Source organism: Macaca thibetana, chromosome 10 (assembly GCF_024542745.1).
Source record: "Macaca thibetana thibetana isolate TM-01 chromosome 10, ASM2454274v1, whole genome shotgun sequence".
Lineage (NCBI taxonomy): Eukaryota > Metazoa > Chordata > Mammalia > Primates > Cercopithecidae > Macaca > Macaca thibetana.
The window spans coordinates 82,432,208-82,456,390 of record NC_065587.1 but is presented as its reverse complement, the minus strand read 5'-3'; the positions used below and the strand labels follow the sequence as shown (position 1 = coordinate 82,456,390).

The window sequence follows — 24,183 nt, the reverse complement described above, 5'->3', positions numbered from 1 at the left end:
AACCTCTGATCCTGTATCATTTCCCATCATCTCCCCGTTCTACATACTCAAGGAATACTGGATTATGGTACCATTCCTTAATCAGGAGAGTGAAGGATGTGCATATCCTATTCTACCTCCATGTGGATGCAATGTTAGCTCTCTTAAACCTCAACCCACCTTTCATTCTCCAGGAAAACTCATTTTTGCTTAGGTGCTGCCTCTTTTGCAAAAGCATTCCTGACTCCCTAAGCAGATTTAGGGCCTTTTCCTCCTGTGTTTCTCCTTGTACTTTATTATAAATGATTTCATTTTCAGTTGAATGTATGAGTCTGTCTCTATCTTTGTGTGTTTCTTCTTCCCTACTACAATATAAGCTCCCTGAGATCAGGAACTATGTATTTCCACTGTTGGCTCAGCAGTTGGCACATGGGTAGATGCTCAATAAACGGTAAGCGAAGATATATAAAACCAACCTGTTAATGATTGTATCCATTTTATTAAATATCATTTTATAAGTTTAAATAATTCCTCTTAATATTCCTATGGATAAGATGTATCAAAAACTAAGAAATCTGATTTCTGTAACAGATGTTACAGTTAAAAAAAAAAAGAGAAGCACTAGGAAAGCATCTGAAAGTATTAGGCCATAGTTCCTGAAAATATATGGTCTATTTAAGTCTTTAGGAGAGTCTTTAGGAGACTCACACCTGTAGTCCCAGCACTTTGGGAGGCCAAGATGGGTGGATCACCTGAGGTCAGGTGTTCGAGACCAGCCTGGCCAACATGGTGAAACCCAGTCTCTACTAAAAATACAAAAATTAGCCAGGCATGGTGGCACATGCCTGTAATACCAGCTACTTGGGAGGCTGAAGCAGGAGAATTACTTGAACCCAGGAGGCAGAGGTTGCAGTGAGCCAAGATCGTGCCGCTGTACTCTAGCCTAGGTGACAGAGTGAGACTCCATCTGAAAAACAAATGAAACCTTTAGGAAAAGAGGGGGTTATCAATTTGGAAGGAGCACAAGGCGACCTTCTGAGAGACTGAAAATGTTCAATATTTTGGTCAGGATGGTGGTTAAAACACAAGCAGCTGTACCTTTAAGATTAATACATTTCGCTGAATATACATGTTAATCTGAATTTAAAGAACCACATACATATCAAATATGCAGTATAGGACTCTGAATTCAAATTGTAACTACAGATTCAGTGTGACCATGGACAAGATACTGAACTTCTTGATGCCTCAATTTTCTCACAGGTAAAATTAGGGTATTAGAAAAACCTCAGAGAATTGCACTGAGCACAGAGTTAAGTGCTGTATATATGTTGAAATCAGTGGGAAGTAACCTTTTCCAACGGATAGGTCTAATTTCTAGTATTTTTCTCTTTTCTTTCTTGAAATGAACACAGATTCTATAGCAGAACAAAAATAAATGCTGTATTTGAATAATATTTTTATCATTAGAGCCCAAGTGATAAATCATCAGCCCACCATCATCTCTCAAGCCTTTGGATAAAGTGGCTCCTTGATTACATCAGGTAAGTCCTTGGGGCAGTGCTGGGGAAGGGGTGTGTGTGGCTTATTACTGATCCTCTGTCATCTTGGCCACGCATGCTATTGGCTGCCAATCTCTCTATTAATGAATGAAAACTGATGACAATGGTAAGATTTCAGTTACACATCTTTCTGTTTGCGGAGTGACAGAAGCTCCACACTCAGAGGAGGCTGCATGATAGGTAAAATGAACCTTGTTACGGAAGGGCAACTACAAGAAGGAACAGGGTCAGTTCAGACAGTGCCAGGGCAGAGTCAAAAAGCATGAGTTTGGCAGCTAATTCTGCCACTTGACAGGCAACTGTTCTCTTTGGCCCTAATTCTTCTCACTCGTAACTTAAGGAAGCAAGTACAACAAAGCTCACAAAAGACTATAAATCTGTAAGTAAAGACTAGATACTTATTTGTATAATCCTCTTTCTTTAAATCATCTTACAATTTTTCAGGATCCAGATAAAGTCTCCCCTAGGTAAGTATAGTTCTGGATTCACAGAATATACCTTTAACCTCTCTAGCTTCCCCCATTCATCGAAACTATTTTTGATGTTAGTCTGTATATATAAAATAACCACCTCACAAATTCCCACAAAGGAGGCAAGTTGAAGCTCTCTTTTGAGGAAACTGCTTCTCTAGCATCCCTTTCAAGTAATTGAGTTTATTTTTGCATATCTAACCTCTTTCAGAGTTTGGTCTGTGTCCTTCTTACTCCTTGAAGCCTCTTCCAGGCCATTACTTCTCTACCCCATTAAACACATTCATCCTGCTGAGGCCCCACACCATAAGGCTGTAATCTTCTCCTGACTCCTGCTTGCTGTCTGACATCAGGTTAGTCACTCCCCTCATTCATTGAAAGGTTTGGCACTTGGCTCAGTTTTCCTCTACACTCCCAGTACTGCCACCATCCTGGGTGACTTCATGTTAATAATCAACAAGTTAAGATTTTAAAATCTCATCTCTAATCAACCACTCCATTACGCCACCTCTGCCTTGATACCTGAGACATGTCCCAAACCAAGTTATCACGTGTAACTGCTTTACTTCCAAAATCATCAAACATCTCATTTTCTGACCATATCCTCCTGTCCCTCCAGTGTGTTCAGGAACTCCAACCATGACCATTCCCTGACCGCCTTGGAATCACCTGTGCACAGTTCTTCTTCTTCCTCCCAATTTATCAGCTCACTCTTTTTTGTTCCCACTTCCCTTTTCTTCCAGCTAAGATTCTTTAACCTATTATTTCAATTTTATTCCTAGAATTATCTTTTACCTTTGTCTCTTTGTCATTTTTAACTAGCAAACCCCCAACCCAAACTAATTCAACTACCTGATTTTTGTGCCTCGTCCTGAGCTACCACCTACTGTTGATGGTCAGTTCACCTTCTCATTCCCTATAATGACTATTTCAAATGGTTCCGTTCACTTCTCAAAACTCTCTTTCATTCTTAGCATATATTACTTCCTGTTTGACCAAAAAAAAAAAAAAAAAAGAAAGATCCACAAGATGGGAACTTCTTGCTTTCAAACATAAACACCTACACGTCCTTTGGTGCTATCTGTTCTCCCTTCCTGCTATAACTCTGCCTCTCCCCTTAGCAAGGTCAACCCCTCCACTGGCCTTTGTATTGCACCCTTCCCACCTTCTCAGACACCTGTCATCATCAATTATCTTTTCCCTCTCTTCTAGAGTCACCTCTTCTACGAAAGCACTTAGATTCTTCTAGTCAGCAGTTAAATTCAAGTTTTAGAAAAAAAAAAAAAAACAAAACTCATCCCAACTCCTATTCCTCTCCTCTCTTCTGACACCTGTAACCTTTCCATCCTTCACCTCTTCTTCACCACTAGACTTCTTGAAAGAACAGCACACATTTGCTGTCTCCAGTTCCTCATTTTCCACTTATTCCTCAACCTACTCCCCTTCTACTCTCCTCGCTCCAACAAAAGAGCTCTCACCAGGGACACCAATAACCTTCGTTTCTAAATCTAGTGAACTTCCTTTTCAGTTCATAGTTTGCTTTTAATGCTACTAAGTGCTCCCTTTGTTTTGAAACACTCTTTCTTTCCTTTGGTTCAGGCAATTCTACACTTTTCTGGTGTTTTCCTGGAACACCTTGCTGGCTACTCCTTCTCAAGTCTCCTTGTAGGCTCAGACGTAGTCTACCCACCTGCTAAAGGCTCAGTATCAAGCCACTTTCTCTGCTCACTCCATGTTCTTATCCTAGGCAAATGCTTTGAATGTCACCTATTCACAACTGACTCCCAACTTTTTAACCAAGCCAGTAGCTTCCTCTGAGCTACCTACCCACATACTCAACTGCCTACTTGATATAACCTCTTAGGTATTTCAAAAGCACTTCGAACCCAATGTATCCAAATGTAAACTCAAGGGCTGTACCTGCCCATACCTGCTATTCTATTGTTTCCTCTATCAGTGAAGAACACCATCTTTCTCTGTGAGCTAAAACTCAGCAATTATGCTTCAAATGTCTTTCTCCTTCATCTGCCCACATCCAATCCACCAGCAGGAACTGCAAAATTTACCTACTAAACATCTCTGGGATGCATCTGCTTCTCTTCATCTCCATTGCCACCACCTTAGTACAAACCACCATCATCACACAAGCTTTACTGATACTAATCTCACTACTAGTTTATCTACCAATCTACTCCTTTCAAAATCCAAGTCTGATACTGTTATCTCTCTAAGATGCCTCAAGGGGCGTTTTAAGATAAGGGCAAACAATTTTAACAAGGCCTATAAAGTACTTCTGCATTTGATCTGTGACTCCTGTTGACTCACCAAGGTCATCACTTAACTCTCTCCTTCTTACTCCCTGTACACCAGCCAAAATGCCCTTCTTTCAGTTCTTGCTATGTTCATTTTCACAGGAGGGCCTTTGCATATGCTGTTCTCCTTGCCTCGGACTCACTTGCTTACTCTGTCTACCCAGTTAATTCATCTCCATTTTTTTTAGAGCACAGTCAATTGCTACGTCCTCAGATAGGACTTCTTTGTCTCCCAGATTGGGACATTTCCCCCTGACAAAACCCTACTTCTAAACCAACCCAACTACCTTCCTTCTTGAGCCTATATCTCAGCTGCCAACTGTGGCTGAAGGAAGTCACCAATGTGTTCTATCATCCTCAAGTGCACTTCAAAAAAAAGTCCTGCCATCTTTTGACAAACAGCCGTGGCACTATATGCCTCTACTTCATAGCACTGACCACAATTCTAATTTAACACTTATCTTTTTGACAGCTGCCTGCTGCCTGCCTCCTCCATTTTATATCAGAAGTTCCATGAAGACAGTCTGCTTTCTCCTCAACAATGGATCCCTAGTGCATTGTCCAGTGCCTACCAAAGGGCTGGCTCTCAAAATGTCTCTCTCAAATGGAGTCTAAAAATTCTTTTTTTTGGCCTACCTTTCCCCATGGAGTCTAAACATTCTTTCAAGTGCCTTACCTTGTAAATCTTCCATCAATTCAAACATTCCAGGATAGTTAACTTGAATTTCATCAGTGTCCTATTTAAAAAGAAAAAGAAATATTCATTTGACATTCATGATACAAAATTCCAGATTTAAAAAGAGGCCACAGAGATTACCCAGACCAATCTCCCATGCTAAGTAAAAAATCTTTACAATATTCTTCATAGATGTCATCTGGCTTATGCTTGATTTATGAAGGTCTCTAATTGCTGATTAAATATCCTCCATTGTGAGAGAAATCATTCTAACACTCCATCATTGGTTCTAGTTCTCTCCTTGGGAACCACACAGAATAAAAGTATTCTGTACCCTACAAACCATCACCCTCTTCTCCAAGTCTTTGAAAACCTTCAGGACACAAAAATCTGTAGCCTCTCGAGTAGCTGGGACTACAGATCTGTAGATCCTTACATGTTCTGACTACATGTCCCTGGACAGTGTCAATATCAATCTTTCTTAAAATGGGGCATCTAGAATCAAAATATTTCATTCTACATCTAGTAATGCAGCCAACAGGCTTGTTTAGGAAATGAGCACATTGCTGATACATGTGGAGTTTGTTTCTCAAATGAACAATTGGGTAATGACTTCCTCTTCTTTTTGAAGCCTGATATAGGACTTTACTGTTCGTACAGTGGCAGAGACCACTGATGCTCTCCAAATACCCAGGTGCTCCGTGACACTTCCTAATCTCAAACACATATTTCTTTTGGCCAAAGAAAGGAGAGGCAAGACAGTTAAGAGCTAGAGCCTTTTCCAGGCCATCTCTTTTGCTGTGGCCTTATAGAACACATGGCCAGATGGCACAGCTACAAGACAGAGATGGGCTGCCCCACCGGCACGCAGTTGTGATGTGATAAAATTTTACTGTGTTAGGCACTAAAAGTAGGAGTTCGTTCTTATTGGAAAGTAGCCTAAAATAAATCTTTTTTTTTTTTTTTTTTTTTTTTTAAGACAGATTCTTGCTGTGTTGCCCAGGCTGGAGTGCAGTGGCACGATCTCCGCTCACTGTAGCCTCTGCCTCCTGGGCCCACGCAACTCTTGTGCCTCAGCCTCCCCAGTAGCTGGGATTACAGACACACACCATCACATCTGGCTAATTTTTGTATTTTTTTTGGACGGAGTCTCGCTCTGCCGCCCAGGCTGGAATGCAGTGGTGCCATCTCCGCTCACTGCAAGCTCCGCCTCCTGGGTTCACGCCATTCTCCTGCCGCAGCCTCCCAAGTAGCTGGGACTACAGGCGCCCGCCACCATACCTGGCTAATAATTTTTTTGTATTTTTAGCAGAGATGGGCTTTCACTGTCTTAGCCAGGCTGGTCTCGATCTCCTAAGCGCGTGATCCACCCGCCTTGGCCTCCCGAAGTGCTGGGACTCCAAGCCTGGGCTACGGCACCTGGCCGGAAACTAGCCTAAAATAAATCATTAATAGAGGACTGGTTAAACAAATTCAAGAACATGTATTCTATAAAATACTGTACAGTTCTCAAAAAATAAGGTAGACACATGTCTGTAGGAAAAAATCTCCGAGATGTTATTGACCGGAAAAAAAAAAAAAAGCAAAAGAGGGCATGTAGTATTATATAAGTGGATTTAAATGATGTAAGTGTACTCTATGGGTCTATGAAAAAAAAATTGATCTGAAAGGATGTCTAAGACACAGCTAACAAATCTTTGGGGAAAGGGACCAGGGTTTGAGAAGTCAGGAGGAGGGCCAGGCACGATGGCTTATGACTGTAATCCCAGCACTTTGGGAGGCTGAAGTAGGAAGATGACAAGGTCAGGAGATCAAGACCATCCCGGCTAACATGGTGAAACCCCATTTCTACTAAAAATACAAAAAATTAGCCAGGCGTGGTGGCATGCACCTGTAGTTCCAGCTACTCGTGAGGCTGAGGCAGGAGAATCACTTGAACCCGGGAGGCAGAGGTTGCAGTGAGCCAAGATCACACCACTGTACTCCAGTCTGGATGAAAGAGTGAGACTGTCTCCAAAAAAAAAAAAAAATTAGCTGGGTGTGATGGCACACACCTCTGCTGTTTGGGAGGCAGAGGCATGAGAATCCCTTGAACCTGGGAGGTGGAGGCTGCAGTAAGCAGAGACCTCACTACTGCACTCTAGCCTGGGCAACACAGGGAGAAGTGAGGAGAAGACGACTTCATTTCACTTTACACCTTATTGTGTATCATTCTCTCCATATATTCATTTTTATTCTTCTTTTAAAAAAACATATACACATATCAGGTTGTGTATGCTTTTTAATGAGACCTCTGGGTAGTGAGACCATGAACATTCATCATCCATATACTTTTCTATATTAACAAGCTATTTTTAAGAGGAGATCCTAAGATTAAAAACAAAATTCCTTCCAGGCTGTTATGTGGCCATTAAGCAATATCCTTTGAAAATAATTCTTCAATGAAACCAACTAAAAGCACTATCTCCACCTCAATCAAAAGAATGCCACAACAGCTTTGTTGAAGGCCTTATTTAAATTAAAGGCGACCATATCTGCACCATTCTTTTTTTCTTTTTGAGACGGAGTCTCACTTTGTTGCCCAGTGCCCAGGCCGGAGTGTAGTGGTGCGATCTTGGCTCACCGCAACCTCCGCCTCCCAGGTTCAAGCGATTCTCCTGCCTCAGTCTCCCAAGTAGCTGGGACTACAGGCACGTGCCACCACGCAAGGCTAATTTTTTTGTATTTTTAGTAGAGACGGGGTTTCACTGTGTTAGCCAAGATGGTCTCAAATCTCCTGACCTCCTGATCTGCCTGCCTCGGCCTCCCAAAGTGTTAGGATTACAGGCGTGAGCCATGGTGCCAGGCCTTGCACCATTCTCTTAAAGTATTACCCTGGTAGTTCAATTCTAAAAAGGAAATCAGCTTTACTTAGAATGCTGATTCTCTGAAAATAATTCATTAAGATGAAAACACAATATTAAGATGTAAATACAACTATGATACTAATTTGACTCGATTTCACTTTAAAAATAAAAATCCATTGTAGCATGAAAGTAATATATCTAATATATGCAACATAAACCTGTATAGCTGATTATACAAAAGCTTTTTTGGATGGGAATTTTTAGAAAATGAATTAGAACACATATTATTATTTTTTTTTGGAGACAGAATCTTGCTCTGTCACCCAGGCTAGAGTACAGTGACGAGATCATTGCTCACTGCAGCCTCAACATCCCAGGCTCAATCCTTCCACCTCAGCCTTCCAAGTAGCTGGGACTAGACAGGCCCAGCTAATTTATAAATTTTTTTTTGTAGAGATGGGGTCTCCCTATGTTGCCCAGGCTGGTCTTGAAATCCTAGGCTGAAGTGATTCTCCCACCTAGGCCTCCCAAAGTGCTGGGATTACAGGAGCGAACAACGGTGCCTGGCCAGGACACAATATTAATACAGCACTTCAGAAACAAAACCATATACATGCCTCAAAGGATAAATGTAATGATTCAAGAACACATTCTTATAACTTTCTTATTAAATCAGCAACTCTCTAATTGTATAAAGAAGATTGTACACCAATATTTTTATATTACAGTATGAGTCATTAGGCTCATTTTTAGAGAATATGGATAGTATTTTGAATTAGATTTCCCAATTAATAGAAATGTAGGCTTTTAAACATTTTAATATCAGGTTAAACATTTTTAGTAGGAATCTTTCTAAAACTCATTCTTTATAACCATAGAAAACCATGTGTAGTTCACATAATTTAACTTTCTTCTGGTGATCAGCAGAAATCCCATTTTTTCCTAATGGGCAATAATTTTTGAGTCCTGTAATATTGCTGACTAACCTGTATGACCTCATATAAATTTTTTAACATCACCTCATAACAATGTGCACCACACCCCTCCACACCATCCCAGCCCTACACCCCTCTATACTTTTTAGAGGCTTTACATTCCCAGAGATTCTTTTTTCATCTCAATAACAGGTTGGAGACACAGCAATACAGAAGACGATTCTCAAGAGGACAGACTGTAAAGGAAATTTTTCCCGTATTATAAGTAAAATAAATGTTATCGAAAAGGTTTTAAATCACTGGTTCCTAATCTATTTTTAGTTATATGAGGTCTCTCAAGATCTGATGAAAACAATGGGTACTTTCCTCCATTTATGAACACCACCACCACAAATTTTGTGTACAACATCCCAGTGTTATTGAACCGTCTAAAGTTTACCAACAGCCCTGCTATAAACCCAAAAACACCAGGCAGGGATTTCTGTTTTGTTCACTGCTGTATTTGAAGTACCTAGGATAGTGCCTGACACATAGAAGGTACTCAGTAAATGTTTGCTGCAAGACTGAATACATAAATGAATTTGTATAGAAGGATATTCACTGCAGCACTGCTACTACTGGCAAAAAACTCAGAACAAACCTAAAGGTCATTCACAGGGAAATAGTTAAGTAAAACTGTGGTACATTCATACTAGGAAATAATATGTGGAAATTAAGAAGTGCAAATATATCCATACCAATTTAGAAAACTCTTATATTAATAATATATTAAAAATACATATACTGTTAAGAATTTAAAATTTCAGAAATGTATGAATACATATGAGTCTATATATAGTAAAGTAGTTCTTGTTTAAAAACAAAAAAAAGTCTGGAAGGTTACACACTAAACTGATAATAGTAGCTACATCTAGGACAGCAGTTCTCCAGGTGTGGTTTGGAGAGTCCTGGGGTCCCTAGGACTTTTTTTGGGGTCCACGAAGTCAAAATTATTTTCATAATAATACTTAGATATTTGGCTTTTTACCTCTTATTCTACAATGGGTTATTGTAGAGGCGACATGACATGACACGTGGTATATCAAGAGACTTGAATGCGGAAGCAGACGTGAGAATCTAGCTCTCTTACTAAGGTACACATTAACTGGCAAAAATGTGAAGCAATGCCATTCTTCTCTTTCAATTATTTTTGTTTTAGAAAATATGGCCGGGCACAGTGGTTCACGCCTCTAATCCCAGCACTTTGGGATTTGAGGTGGGCGGATCACTTGAGGTCAGGAGTTCAAGACCAGACTGGCCAACATGGTGAAACCCCATCTCTACTAAAAATACAAAAATTAACGGGGCGTGGTGGCACGTGCCTGTAATCCCAGCTGCTCGGGAAGCTGAGGCAGTGCAATCACTTGAACCTGGGAGGCAGAGGTTGTGGTGAGCCGAGATCCCGCCACTGCACTCCAGCCTGGGTGGCAGAGTGAAACTGTCTCCAAAAAAAAAAGAAAAGAAAGAAAATATAGTTATTTTTTATTAAAAAGGGTCATTTATGTTAACAAGTAATAGGTATATTATTGTTGGCTTTAAATGAATACTAAAACAAATTCAGTTTTAATGTCTAATATATTTAATACTGACAGATGTTAACTCACTATACAAAAGCCCTTTAAGTTTCTTAGTAATTTTTCAGTGTGTAGTGGGGTCCTGAGACCAAAATTTTGAGAACTCTCTCAAGAGAGAGCTGAGCACTTTTAGGATTAAGGGGGAATGATAAGACTTTCACTTTATCTGTATAGCTTAATAGTTACAACCAAAATATATTTGTTACTTATACAATTACAAATATAAATACAATGATCCTTCAACGTACAATTGCCTGTATTAACAGTGTTTATTTTCATTACAAAGTAGAGCACTCATATGAAGCAGTTTTCCGATTTCTAGCCACGCAACCTCTCAGAATGCAGTTTCTATGGACTCAGGCCGCTTAAAAGTTAACAAAAGGTCAATCCTAGACACAGGTGTGAAGCCTTTGGGGTTCTCTTCGGTTCCCAGCCTAGTCCTCCAGCCTGTTAATTCTTCCCGTCCCTGGAGGCTCCTTTCCAACATCAGGGGCCCTACTTGTCCATGCCCCTTGCTTTCTTCTTTTTTTTTTTTTTTTTTTGAGACGGAGTCTTGCTCTGTCACCCAGGCTGGAGTGCAGTGGCTGGATCTCAGCTCACTGCAAGCTCTGCCTCCCGGGTTTACGCCGTTCTCCTGCCTCAGCCTCCCGAGTAGCTGGGACTACTGGCGCCCGCCACCTCGCCCGGCTAGTTTTTTTGTATTTTTTAGTAGAGACGGGGTTTCACCGTGTTAGCCGGGATCGTCTCTCGATCTCCTGGCCTCGTGATCCGCCCGTCTCGGCCTCCCAAAGTGCTGGGATTACAGGCTTGAGCCACCGCGCCCGGCCCATGCCCCTTGCTTTCTATCAAAACAAGCAAGGATATGACACAATCTATTTTTGGTTGGTTGATTTCATGAATATACCCACACAAAATCATGCCAAACAGCTATTTTAGTGTTTAAGCTTATCATCTCTAATTATGTAGCGAGATGCTTTCTTCATCAATAAGTTCCTATTTCCACTAATCAGGTTTAGGGATGTTTCTAGGCCTGAGGGGTTTGGAAATTCATAGTAAGTCCATTGGACTACTCTCTGGCTGAAGAGAGTAATGACATCCTTTAGAAAGACTGTTAGTGCACAAAAAACCCTTAAAAAAAAAATCAATGAATACAGGAGCTGATTTTTTGAAAAGATCAACAAAATTGATAGACTGCTAGCGAGACTAATAAAGAAGAAAAGAGAGAAGAATCAAATAGATGCAATAAAAAATGACAAAAGGGATATCACCACCGACCCCACAGAAATACAAATGACCATCAGAGAATACTATAAACACTTCTACGCAAATAAACTAGAAAATCTAGAAGAAATGGATAAATTCCTGGACACATACTCTCTCCCAAGACTAAACCAGGAAGAAGTTGAATCCCTGAACAGACCAATAACAGACTCTGAAATTGAGGCAATAATTAATAGCCCACCAATCAAAAAAGTCGAGGACCAGATGGGTTCACAGCTGAATTCTACCACATGTACAAGGAGGAGCTGGTACCATTCCTTCTGAAACTATTCCAATCATAGAAAAAGAGGGAATCCTCCCTAACTCATTTTATGAGGCCAACATCATCCTATACCAAAGCTGGCAGAGACACAACAAAAAAAGAGAATTTTAGACCAATATCCCTGATGAACATCAATGCAAAAATCCTCAATAAAATACTGGCAAACCGAATCCAGCAGCACATCAAAAAGCTTATCCACCATGATCAAGTGGGCTTCATCCCTGGGATGCAAGGCTGGTTCAACATACACAAATCAATAAACGTAATCCGGCATATAAACAGAACCAAAGACAAAAACCACACGAGTATCTCAACAGATGCAGAAGGGCCTTTGACAAAATTCAACAGCCCTTCATGCTAAAAACTCTCAATAAATTTGGTATTGATGGAACGTATCTCAAAATAATAAGAGCTATTTATGACAAACCCACAGCCAATATCATACTGAATGGGTAAAAACTGGAAACATTCCCTTTGAAAACTGGCACAAGACAGGGATGCCCTCTCTCACCACTCCTATTCAACATAGTGTTGGAAGTTCTGGCTAGGACAATCAGGCAAGAGAAAGAAATAAAGGGTATTCAATGAGGAAAAGAGGAAGTCAAACTGTCCCTGTTTGCAGATGACATGATTGTACATTTAGAAAATCTCATTGTCTCAGCCCCAAATCTCCTTAAGCTGATAATCAACTTCAGCAAAGTCTCAGGATACAAAATCAATGTGCAAAAATCACAAGTATTCTTATATACCAGTAACAGAGAGAGAGTCAAATCATAAATTAACTCCCATTCACAATTGCTTCAAATAGAATAAAATACCTAGGAATCCAACTTACAAGGGATGTGAAGGACCTCTTCAAGGAGAACTACAAACCACTGCTCAATGAAATAAAAGAGGACACAAACAAATGGAAGAACATTTCATGCTCATAGATAGGAAGAATCAATATCGTGAAAATGGCCATACTGCCCAAGGTAATTTATAGATTCAATGCCATCTCCATCAAGCTACCAATGACTTGCTTCAGATAACTGGAAAAAACTACTTTAAAATTCATATTGAACCAAAAAAGAGCTCGCATTGCTAAGACAATCCTAAGCCAAAAGAACAAAGCTGGAGGCATCACACTACCTGACTTCAAACTCTACTACAAGGCTACAGTAACCAAAACAGCATAGTACTGGTACCAAAACAGAGATATAGACCAATGGAACAGAACCCTCAGAAATAAAACCACACATCTACAATCATCTGATCTTTGACAAACCTGACAAAAACAAGAATGGGGAAAGGATTCCCTATTTAATAAATGGTGCTGGGAAAACTGGTTAGCCATATGTAGAAAGTTGAAACTGGATCCCTTCCTTACTCCTTATACAAAAATTAATTCAAGATGGATTAGAGACTTAAATGTTAGACCCAAAACCATAAAAACCCTAGAAGAAAATCTAGGCAATATCATTCAGGACATAGGCATGGGCAAGGACTTCATGACTAAAACACCAAAAGCAATGGCAACAAAAGCCAAAATTAACAAATGGGATCTAATTAAACTAAAGAGTTTCTGCACAGCAAAAGAAACTACCATCAGAGTGAACAGGCAACCTACAGAATGGGAGAAAATTTCTGTTATCTACTCATCTGACAAAGGGCTAATATCCAGAACCTACAAAGAACTCAAACAAATTTACAAGAGAAAAACCCCATCAAAAAGTGGGCGAAGGATATGAACAGACACTCCTCAAAAGAAGACATTTATGCAGCCAACAGACACATGAAAAAAAATGTTCATCATCACTCACCATCAGAGAAATGCAAATCAAAACCACAATTAGATACCATCTCACACCAGTTAGAATGGCGATCATTAAAAGGTCAGGAAACAACAGGTGCTGGAGAGGATGTGGAGAAATAGGAACACTTTTACACTGTTAGTGGGACTGTAAACTAGTTCAACCATTGTGGAAGATAGTGTGGCGATTCGTCAAGGATCTACTAGAAATACCATTTGACCCAGCCATGCTATTACGGGGTATATACCCAAACGATTATAAATCATGCTGCTATAAAGACACATGCACACGTATGTTTATTGCGGCACTATTCACAATAGCAAAGACTTGGAACCAACCCAAATGTCCATCAATGACAGACTGGATTAAGAAAATGTGGCACATATACACCATGGAATACCATGCAGCCATAAAAAAGGATGAGTTCATGTCCTTTGTAGGGACATGGATGCAGCTGGAAACCATCATTCTCAGCAAACTATTGCAAGAACAGAAAACCAAACACCGTATGTTCTCACTCATAGGTAGGAATTGCACAATGAGAACACTTGGACACAGGAAGGGGAACATCACACACTGGGGCCTGTCATGGGGTGGTGGGGAGGGATAGCATTAGGAGATATAACTAATGTAAATGATGAGTTACTCGGTATAGCACACCAACATGGCACATGTATACATATGCAACACATATACATATGTAACAAACCTGCACGTTGTGCACATGTACCCTAGAACTTACAGTATAATAATTAAAAAAAAAAAAAAAAAAAGACTGTTAGTGGAGGGAGGAGGAAGAGGGCAATCATTCTCTCCAGATGGCTATCTCTTGGAAGCCTAGTTCTAGAAAATGCTAGGAGTAGAGTGATGGGGAAAGAGGAAGGCAGGAGCTAATGTAAGCTGGTCCTGGTACTTCACACTCTTTATCTCTTTAAATACTAATAGCCACCTGAGGTGAGTAGCATTTGCTTTTTTTTTTTTTTTTTTTTTTTTTTTTTTCAGACAGGAATTTTACTCTTGTTGCCCAGGCTGGAGTGCAATGGCGCAATATCAGCTCACTGCAACCTCTGCCTCTCAGGTTCAAGCAATTCTCCTGCCTCAGCCTCCCGAGTAGCTAGGATTACAGGCATGCGACACCATGACCAGCTAATTTTTTGTATTTTTAGTAGAGATGGAGTCTCACTACATAGGCTAAGTTGGTTTCAAACTCCTCATCTCAGGAGATCCACTTGCCTTGGCCTCCCAAAGTGCTGGGATTACAGGTGTGAGCCACTGCACCCAGCCACACATTTGCATTTTAAAAAGAAATAAATGCTCAAAAAAGTAAGTTACTCAAATGTCCCTATCTAGCAAAGAAATAGTGTAAGGATCCAAGTTACTCCTGTTGGACACCAAAGTCCCACTGTCCTACTCCATCACTTTACCATGCTGACTTTATGGTCATTACTCACTGACTGCCTGTGGGTCTTCTTTTGATATTTCTCTAGCCCTAATGGAGTACAGCACCCTGTCCTACCTTCTCTAGCCTTGATCTCACCGTAGGCCTTGAGAACACACATTCTCTCATTTCTGCTTCATATGGCACTGTTTGGGGGTAGTTGGTGGTGGTAATACTACAGGTTCCCCTACTTATGCCCTTTTCTTCCTATCATCTGGAATACTCTAAGCCCCTTTTTACACCTAATTCTGGATTTGAAGATTCTGACGGAGTTGTATGTTTAGAAATTTGTCTTGTTATCTGTGATGCATTTTTTGAGCTACTTTTTAAGGTAACAGACAGTAAAAAATTATACATTCCTACCTCGTGTCAATTAAGATGTGTTATACAAACTAAGCATTGTCAATCAGGGCTTTTCCCTTAAAAAAAGAAAAAAAAGGGGGAAAGAAAGAGTGCCATAAAACCATGAACACATACAGTTTTCTATCTTTAAAATGAAAATAAGTTACTTCTGAACTGTGTAAGTAATGGGTTAATCAAACTTGATAGTTACCACAGTCAGAGTATTAAAGCCAGCTCTCCCAAGCAGATGTCCCAGGTCATTGACAGCAGTGAAAGGAGAAATGTGTGGAGAAAATCCTCCTTCCCTTTCTGTTTCCGCTAACTGTAAGGAACACCGAAGTTCATAGAGTGTGTCGCCTCCAAACATTGCACCGATAAACACTCCATCTGGTTTTAAAATATAATGAATCTGTAATAAATACAAGACAACAAAATGATTCAAATTTTTACATATATAAATGTTAAAAAATATATAGTGTCTAAATCAACATTTTATGACAACCATTCCTATTATGCCAAATTAATAATCACAGAATTTAACAAATAACATTCTAATGCAACCAACTGTCAGAAAATCATGATGCATAATATACTTGCAAAGACAACTATACATTCACTAATATTAATGCCTATAAAAATATGTTGTATGTTTTCAAGTTTTCTAATAGGTACAACTTAGTTTTATAATCAGAAAAATGCTGAAAGAGAAAAAAATCTTTAATTGGGGTAGGCTGCAAAAATCACAAACCTCCCTGTATCTATGGCCTCTGAACTGTCATTTTCTAACAACTTTCATCAAGATAGGGAGTCTATTTCCCCTCCCCTTGAATCTTGGCTGGACTTGTGACTTGCTTTGGCCAAAAGAATGCAGTGGAAGTGACAGTGTGCCAGTTCCAAGTCTAGGTCTCAAATGTGTTGCATGCTTCCACCTGCTCTCTTGGAGCCCAGCCCAGCCACAATGTGTGAACAAGCCTGAGCTAGCCTAGCGGAGGAGGAGGATGTGGAGCTGAGATCAGCCAGCTGTGCACACCGAGGCCCTCCAAACCAGCTAGCTCCCAGACAATCTGGCAGCTGATCACAGACACATGGACGAGCTAAGCCAGACCCAGATTTCCTAACCAAATCCAGCCCCAACTGCCAACCCACAAAATCGTGGGCTACACAGTTGTTGTTTTAAGCCATCAAGTTGGGGTGCCTTATTATGCAGAATAAGCTACAGAGAACTCATTATGATTCACAGCATTAACCTAGAAACATATTAGTTTTCTTTAAAGAGAAGTAATTAATTTATTTTCCAGCTTTAAAACAAAACCAAGTTCTAATTGGTAGCTTAAGGAAAATAATGGCCAGAGTGAATTCCAGTACCACAGATTTTGCTCACTCTCAGACTACAAGCTGTAACTAGTTTGAATGACTATTCTCAGCAATGAGGACCCTTACAGGAAAAGGTAGATTCTGAAGTAAACCAGAATCCAAATCACAGTAGGCTCTTCTAATAAAAGCACTGTCTTAAATGTATATTTAATATATCATGAAGCTATTAAAAGCAGTATTAATAATTTGTAAAGGCTATGGTTCCTTCCCTTCTTCACCTTTAGTGTTGCTTCCTCTTCTTGTCATCAAACTCTACTAAACCAAACACCTAAGACTTAGTCCTCAGAAGTCTGTAGCCCCCACTCTCCGTCAAACGGCTTATCAACTTCCATGATTTCACAATGACCACTTTCCAATCTCTAACTTCAGCTTGGCCATCTTCTTAAAGTCTAAAATCATCTTCAACTGCCTATTCCCTGGACATTTGTCTCTCAGCATACTTATCGGCCCTGCTCCCTCCAACCACCACAAGGAAAACACCTATTTATCAAATCAATTCCCCTGTCCAACTGCCATATTTCTATTGCCATCTTCTATTCCCTTTATCTGACCATCAACATTCTTTCTCCTACTTTTACTAATCCAGACTCAAAACCTGAAAGTGAGCTTTGCCTCCCCCGTTTGATCTTCAGATCTAATCAGCCACTAAACTTGATTCTTTCTTTGTAGAGTCCTAAATACTCTTCCTTTTAACTCCTACCATTACCACCTAGATTTAGTTTATCTCCTCCTTGGACCACTGAAATAGTCTCCCTTCAATTTAACCAACTGCTCCAGGCATCAGTTTTTCGTTTGTTTGTTTGTTTTTGAGACAGAGTCTCACTCTGTCGCCTAAGCTGGAGTGCAATGGTGTGATCTTAGCTCACTGCAACCTCTGCCTCCCGGGTTCAAGAGAATCTCCTGCCTCAGCCTCCCAAGTAGCTAGGATTACAAGCACCTGCCACCACGCCTGGCTAATTTTTGTATTTTTAGTACAGGCGGAGTTTCACCATGTTGGCCAGTCTGGTCTCGAATTCCTAACCTCAGGTGATCCACCAGCCTCGGCCTCCCAAAGTGCTGGGATTACAGGCATGAGCCACCGCATCCGGCACAGGCATCACTTTCTAATCAGCAAAACAAATATATCTTGCAGAGCTATTTAACACAAATATAAAACAGAGCACAGCAAATGGAAACTGGAAAATTATACGCATTCAGATATGGCCATTATTATTTTGCCCACCAGCTTTGTCATGATGTCATTTTCCTCTTCAAAGTGCTCCAGTGGCTCTGAATTGCATAAACTCCAAATTCCTCAACCTGACACTCAAGTCCTCCTAAATACTGTCCCAATATATCACATTTCATTTCCCAGAACCATACTAGTCCCCCAAACAGGTTTCCTTTTGGTTCCTTAATGCTGATGAGGCTCTTGTGCCTCTCCACCTATCCTGCGATTCTCCCTTCTTAGAATGCCTTCCCAATCCAAATTTCACCCACCCTCTAAGGCCCTGCTCAAGTACTTTCCTCTTGAAGCTTTTCTAGGCCACGTCAAGCCACAGTGATCTTGTTCTCTCCTTTGAACACATACTTTTTACCTGCCTCTCACCTGTCTATTGATACGTGTGAATTAATAAAAATTTACCTAGTACTCTCTGAGTATAAGGCATTGGGAAAATACAAATATAAATAAGTAGGTTCCTACTCACAAAAAGTTTATAGGCAATTAAACTATAAGAAACAAGAAGGAATCCACACAGAGAATGTCTTATGATATCAATATTATTTTGCACAGTTTCTAGCCTGTTCATATTTAAAACTTATCTCTACAATTAGATTTCTTAAATTCTCAGGGAAAGGAGAGTTGCCCAATGTACTACTAATACGCCAAATGGCACCAGGTGATTTCACTGATTCCTTTCCCAACTGTCAGACCTACAAGTAAATAGTTTGTGAAAATGGAAACATCTGTAGGTTTCCAACAATAAAGAAAATAACACAAGATAGTTGAATGAACGTAAGTTTTCTTACCTGCTCAAGTGCTCTAGGAAGGTCATTCACCCAGTGCAAACTAAAATATGAGAATACAGATTTGTTTTAGCTTAATTGGCACAATTAATAAAATTATCACCAGGTTAATGATAACCCATAAAAAGGTGTTAATTTTGAAGTTTAAAACTGCATATCAAAATCCACTGATTGTTTTCATACAAGTTTTAAAATTACAAATATTCCTAGGGGAAACCTTCTTTGTGTCACACCAGAAAATTCCCCATGTCAATATATCACTTTGCTTAACTGAAAGAATCTGATATGATTATTTTCTAATTATTCATCACTGAATTATGTAAAAGTCATTCCTACTATGGCATTTTATCTAAACAGTGCTATTCTGAGACCTTATTTGCAAAAACTAGTAAAAATGCTCAAAGAAGCTCATCAGTTAAATCAATTAAGCTACAGAAATATAATATTCTTCTAAGTCAGACTTTCTCAGAAAATAAAATTATCTGCAGACCTAAATTTTTTCAAGGCAAATAGTATAACTCATCAAAAGTTTGATTCTGTGAGTTTTCCAATAATATACCATTTTTTAAAAAATCAATTTTTAAGACTTTATTTTTAATTATTTTTTGGAGCGTTTTAGGTTTACAGCAAAATTAAGAGGAAAACCCAGAGATTTTTTTTTACATACTTCTATTCCCACACATGCACAGCCTCCCCTATTATCAACATCTCCAGAGTGTGCATTTGTTACAACTGATGAACCTATACTGACATGTGATTATCCCCCCAAGTCCGTAGTTTCCATTAAGGTTCACTCTTGGTGTTGTATATTCTAAGGGTTTGGACAAATGTATAATGTCATATATCCAACATTATCAAGTATCATAGAGTAGCTTTACTGCCCTAAAAATCCTCTGTGCTCCACCTATTCATCCTTCCCCAACACAACCCCTGGCAATCACCAATTTTTTTCACTGTCTCCAGAGTTTGCTTATTCCATATTGTCATAGTTGGAATTATACACCATGTGGCCTTTCCAGGCTAGCTTCTGTCATTCAGTAATACGCATTTAAGTTTCCTCCACATATTTTAACGGCCTGACAGTTTCTTTTTAGTGCTGAATAATATTCTGTTGTTTGGATATAACAAAGTTTATCCATTTATCTACTGAAGAACATCTTGGCTGCTTTCAAGTTTTGGCAATTATGAATAAAGCTACTATAAACATTTGTGTGCAGGTTTTTGCAGGGACATAAGTTTTTATCTTTTGGGTAAACACCAAGGAGCATGCAATCGCTGGATTGTATGGTAAGAATATGTTTAGTTTTGTAGGAAACAACCAAACTGTCTTGTGCCTGTACCATTTTACATTCCCACCAATAATGAACTCTACATCCTTGCTGGCATTTAGTGTTGTCAGAGTCCTGGATTTGGGCCATTCTAGTAGGTGTGTGGTACATACATCTTTTAAGGTGATAAAAACAAACAAAACCAGAGCTATAAACACTGAAACTTAATCTCTTGCATTTTCTTTTCTTTTTTTTTTTTTGAGACGGAGTCTTGCTGCTGCCCAGGCTGAAGTGCAGTGGCACAATCTTGGCTCACTGCAACCTCCACCTCCCAGGTTCAAGCAACTCTCATGCCTCGGCCTCTTGAGAAGCTGGAATTACAGGCATGCAACCATGATGCCTAGCTAATTTTTGTATTTTAGTAAAGACAGGGTTTTACCATGTTACCCAGGTTGGTCTTGAACCCCTGGCCTCAAGTGATCCGCCTGCCTTGGCCTCCCAAAGTGCTGGGATTACAGGCGTGAGCCACCATGCCCGGCCCTTGAATTTTCTTTTGACTCTACTCTCACCTACAGTGTAGTCATGTGTGACAGCAAAAGTCATATTCTCAGTCTCCTCAAAGTACGGTCACACTTTCCTGGTAGAACCGCCTCCCCTATGCTGAGTTTCAGGACAGAATTGAATGCCCATTTCAAACCATACTGTGTTAAGCTCATATTTATCTTTCCTAAAGCTTTTTGACTTTAAAAACTAAGGGGCTCATATTACATACTCTGTCATACTTATGGGAAAACAGAAAGCAACAGAATTAGTCACCTGCAAATAGCAAGCAGATGAGCTAACGCAAAAACTCAGGTTCTGACTCCCTGCCCAGGGTTCTTTATAGACCAAGGTTCTGCATATTTTTCATTTCATAACAGAATGTAAGTTTTCTAACTTTGTTCAGCACATCTAAAAAACCAGGGAAGGAATTACACACTCACTAAAGAAAACATCAAGGGTGACCGGCTTTCCCAGAACGTAAGACTTTCAGGCCAAAAGTGGCAAAGTCCTGGGCAGACCTTGATGATTGGTCACCCTAAAAACAGTTATCAAAAGAGTTGAACTGGACATGGAGAGCTTGTTGAACTTTTGAAAGAAAACCTATTTGACTATAAGAAGACAGAAGAAATAAGATACCACAAAGATATTTTTTCTCTGTTAGACTCTGAGTTATTTCAGGACAGGATCCCTGTCTAATTCATTTTTGCATTCACCCAAAACATCTGACTCAACGCCTTGTATCCTATAACCTATTTGATACACACTGGCAATACATGTTTGTGTAACATATGTGGAGGAACACAGAAAACATAAAGAGAAAAGAGTAATCTTGAGAACTACATTCTGGTGCAGAATTATTATTATTATTATTACTATTATTTTGAGACAGGGTCTTGCTCTGTCACCCAGGCTGGAGTGCAGTGGCATGATCATGGCTCACTGCAGCCTCAACTTCCCAGGCTCAAGCGATATTCCTGCTTAGCCTCCCAAGTAGCTGGGACTACAGGCGTGTGCCACCTTGCCCAGTTAATTTTTTGTAGAGGTGGCGTTTCACTGCTGCCCAGGCTACAGTGAACTCCTGGCTTCAAGCAATCCTCCTACTGCAGGCTCCCAAAGTGTTGGGATTACTGGCGTAAGCCACTGTACCCGGCCAGAAGAATTAAGGCTAAAGGAAAACTAGCTGTCCTACATTTGCCAGAATGAGTTTATGATTGCTGAGAGCAGGAGTTTGAAAGACTATATTCTATGCTCTCTGGTAGAGATAATATAATATAGAGCCTCAATTTCTTTTTTTTTCCCCCAACTTTCCACAACTTGCTCAACTCATCTGTGATAGAAGGGTTTTCTTCCCAACGCAACTTATTATTTTGGAATTGCGCTAACATTTGAACACAGGAGCCAATATGTTCTTTCAAACTCCTGCTCCCAACAAGACCAATTACAAAATATTAAGATGCATTGGGGAGAAAAACTTATCACAGATGAACTTTAGGAAGTTGTGGAAAGTTGAAAGAAAAAAAAAAAAGTTGAAGCACTATATCATATTATCTCTACCAGAGAGCAGAGAATATTTCCTTACTAGAGAAATCTCATAGTTTATAAACCAAGATAACTGGTTTGTAGTTTCTTTAAAAGTTATTAAGAATGTATTCCATTATCTATTTGCTTTACCTTGTCATAGCAAAACTTTTTTTTTTTCTTTTTTGAGACAGAATCTCGCTCAGTCACCCAGGCTGGAGTGAGGTGGCACAACCTTGGCTCACCTCCGCCTCCCAGGGTCAAGCAATTCTCCTGCCTCAGCCTCCCAAGTAGCTGGCATTACAGGCACATGCCACCACACCCGGCCACCTTTTTTGTATTTTTAGTAGAGACGGGGTTTCAACATGTTGGCGAGGTTGGTTTCAAACTCCTGACCTCAAGTGATTCGCCCTCCTTGGCCTCCCAAAGTGCTAGGATTACAGGTGTGAGTCACCGCACCTTGCCTCATAGCAAAACTTTATGGCATGAATGATCTATTTATAACATACAGTTTTTAAAAAGTGGATTACCAACCTTAAACTGCTAACCACCAGGTCAAATGTATTTTCTCTGAAGGGAAGGAATTCTTCATCAGCTAAAACGCTGACAGTAGGAATTTCTGTTTCTAAGGAATTTTTCTAATGGTAAGAAAATAAAAGATTAAAAACACATTTATGTAGAATCTCAATTACTAACACAATCACTGTTTGTTAAATTGAAGTCAATGTTATATTTACTCGGCAGTTTCTACCCCCTTTCCCAAAGATAGCACAGAGAAGGCACCCAAAAAGCATTTCTTAAATGACTTAACATCAGCCAGAAAAAATGGCTAATTATTTGAAACAACATAAACAGGATACCCACCTCACACCAAAACAAATCTCAGAAAGCTGAAAGTTTGGCTGGGTGTGGTGGCTCACACCTATAATCCCAGCACTTTGGGAGGCCAAGGCAGGCAGGTCACTGAAAGTCAGGAATTCAAGACCAGCCTGGCCAAAATGGTGACACTCCGTCTCTACTAAAAATACAAAAATTAGCTGGACGTGGTGGCACGCACCTGTAATCTCAGCTAGTCGGGAGGCTGAGGCAGGAGAATCGCATGAACCCAGGAGGCAGAGGTTGCACTGAGCTGAGATTGCACCACTGCACTCCAGTCTGGGCAACAGTGCAAGACTATCTCGGGGGGAAAAAAAAAAAGAAGGCTGAAAGTTTTAGTGAAACAACCAAAGTCCTAGAAGAAAATATGGGTGGACTGGACCTTTTACCCTTAGATGAAAAAGCCTAGGTAAACATAACTCAAAAGCCAGAAACTGTAAAGGAAAAGATTGATATATTTGATGATAAACTAATTAAAACTTTCTATTAATACAAATCGATAAACAATGTAAATAACTGAGGAAAACATTTACAACATATATAATGAAGGATTAATATCCCTAAAAACCAAGCTCTTACAAATTACCTAGAACACATGACAGCTAAAGTAGATGAAGGACAAGGTGCAGGCATGTCACAAAATTATTTACAAAATTCACAAGAAATACCAATAGTCAAAAGACATCAGCAGCTGTTAGACTGATGACAAAAAGGCTGGCCCAGTGTTGCCAAAGCAAACTAGTAAAAAGTAACTTTGTCATTTTTCAGTCTTTCTAACGGCAGTCTGAAGATGCATGTCAAAAAATTTTTAAATGAACATTACAATGAATCCATGAATTCTGTTATCAGGAATTTACACCCAGGGAAAAAATAAATCAAACATACAATATGGCTTCACACAAGGATTTTCACTGCAGTGCTGGTTATTGAGAAACTAGAAATGTAACTGCCCTTCAATAGAAAGTTTAGCTAAACAAACTATGGAGTATTCATATATTAGAATACCATGTAGCCATTTAAAAAAATGATATACGACACACATATATATGAATTCACTGACAAAAAAATGATATGCTGTAAATAACATG

The 24,183-nt window shown here is 39.7% G+C and overlaps 2 protein-coding genes across 9 annotated transcripts in view; one reads left to right on the top strand and one right to left on the bottom strand.

The window, feature by feature from the left end:
* ESF1 (ESF1 nucleolar pre-rRNA processing protein homolog) overlaps positions 1 to 24,183 on the top strand; it is a 130,020-nt gene that overhangs the window by 28,527 nt on the left and 77,310 nt on the right. The gene's annotated exons all lie outside the window — the stretch shown is intronic.
* The window catches only part of NDUFAF5 (NADH:ubiquinone oxidoreductase complex assembly factor 5), a 35,974-nt gene that overhangs the window by 3,321 nt on the left and 8,470 nt on the right, over positions 1 to 24,183 (bottom strand). For 5 of the 8 annotated variants that reach the window (XR_007717165.1, XR_007717164.1, XM_050745644.1 and 2 more), the window contains 4 exons: positions 22,754 to 22,857; positions 18,894 to 18,933; positions 15,721 to 15,918; positions 5,000 to 5,060 (listed from right to left, as the gene is read on the bottom strand). Coding sequence is in view for 5 of the 8 variants with exons in the window: in XM_050745644.1 (XP_050601601.1) it covers positions 5,000 to 5,060; positions 15,721 to 15,918; positions 18,894 to 18,933; positions 22,754 to 22,857 (403 nt within the window). In the remaining 3 variants the exon portion in view is untranslated. Of the gene's footprint in view, positions 1 to 4,992; positions 5,061 to 6,280; positions 6,435 to 15,720; positions 15,919 to 18,893; positions 18,934 to 22,753; positions 22,858 to 24,183 lie in introns of those variants that run through there. The other 3 variants (XR_007717163.1, XM_050745646.1, XM_050745649.1) reach the window with 3 other exon arrangements.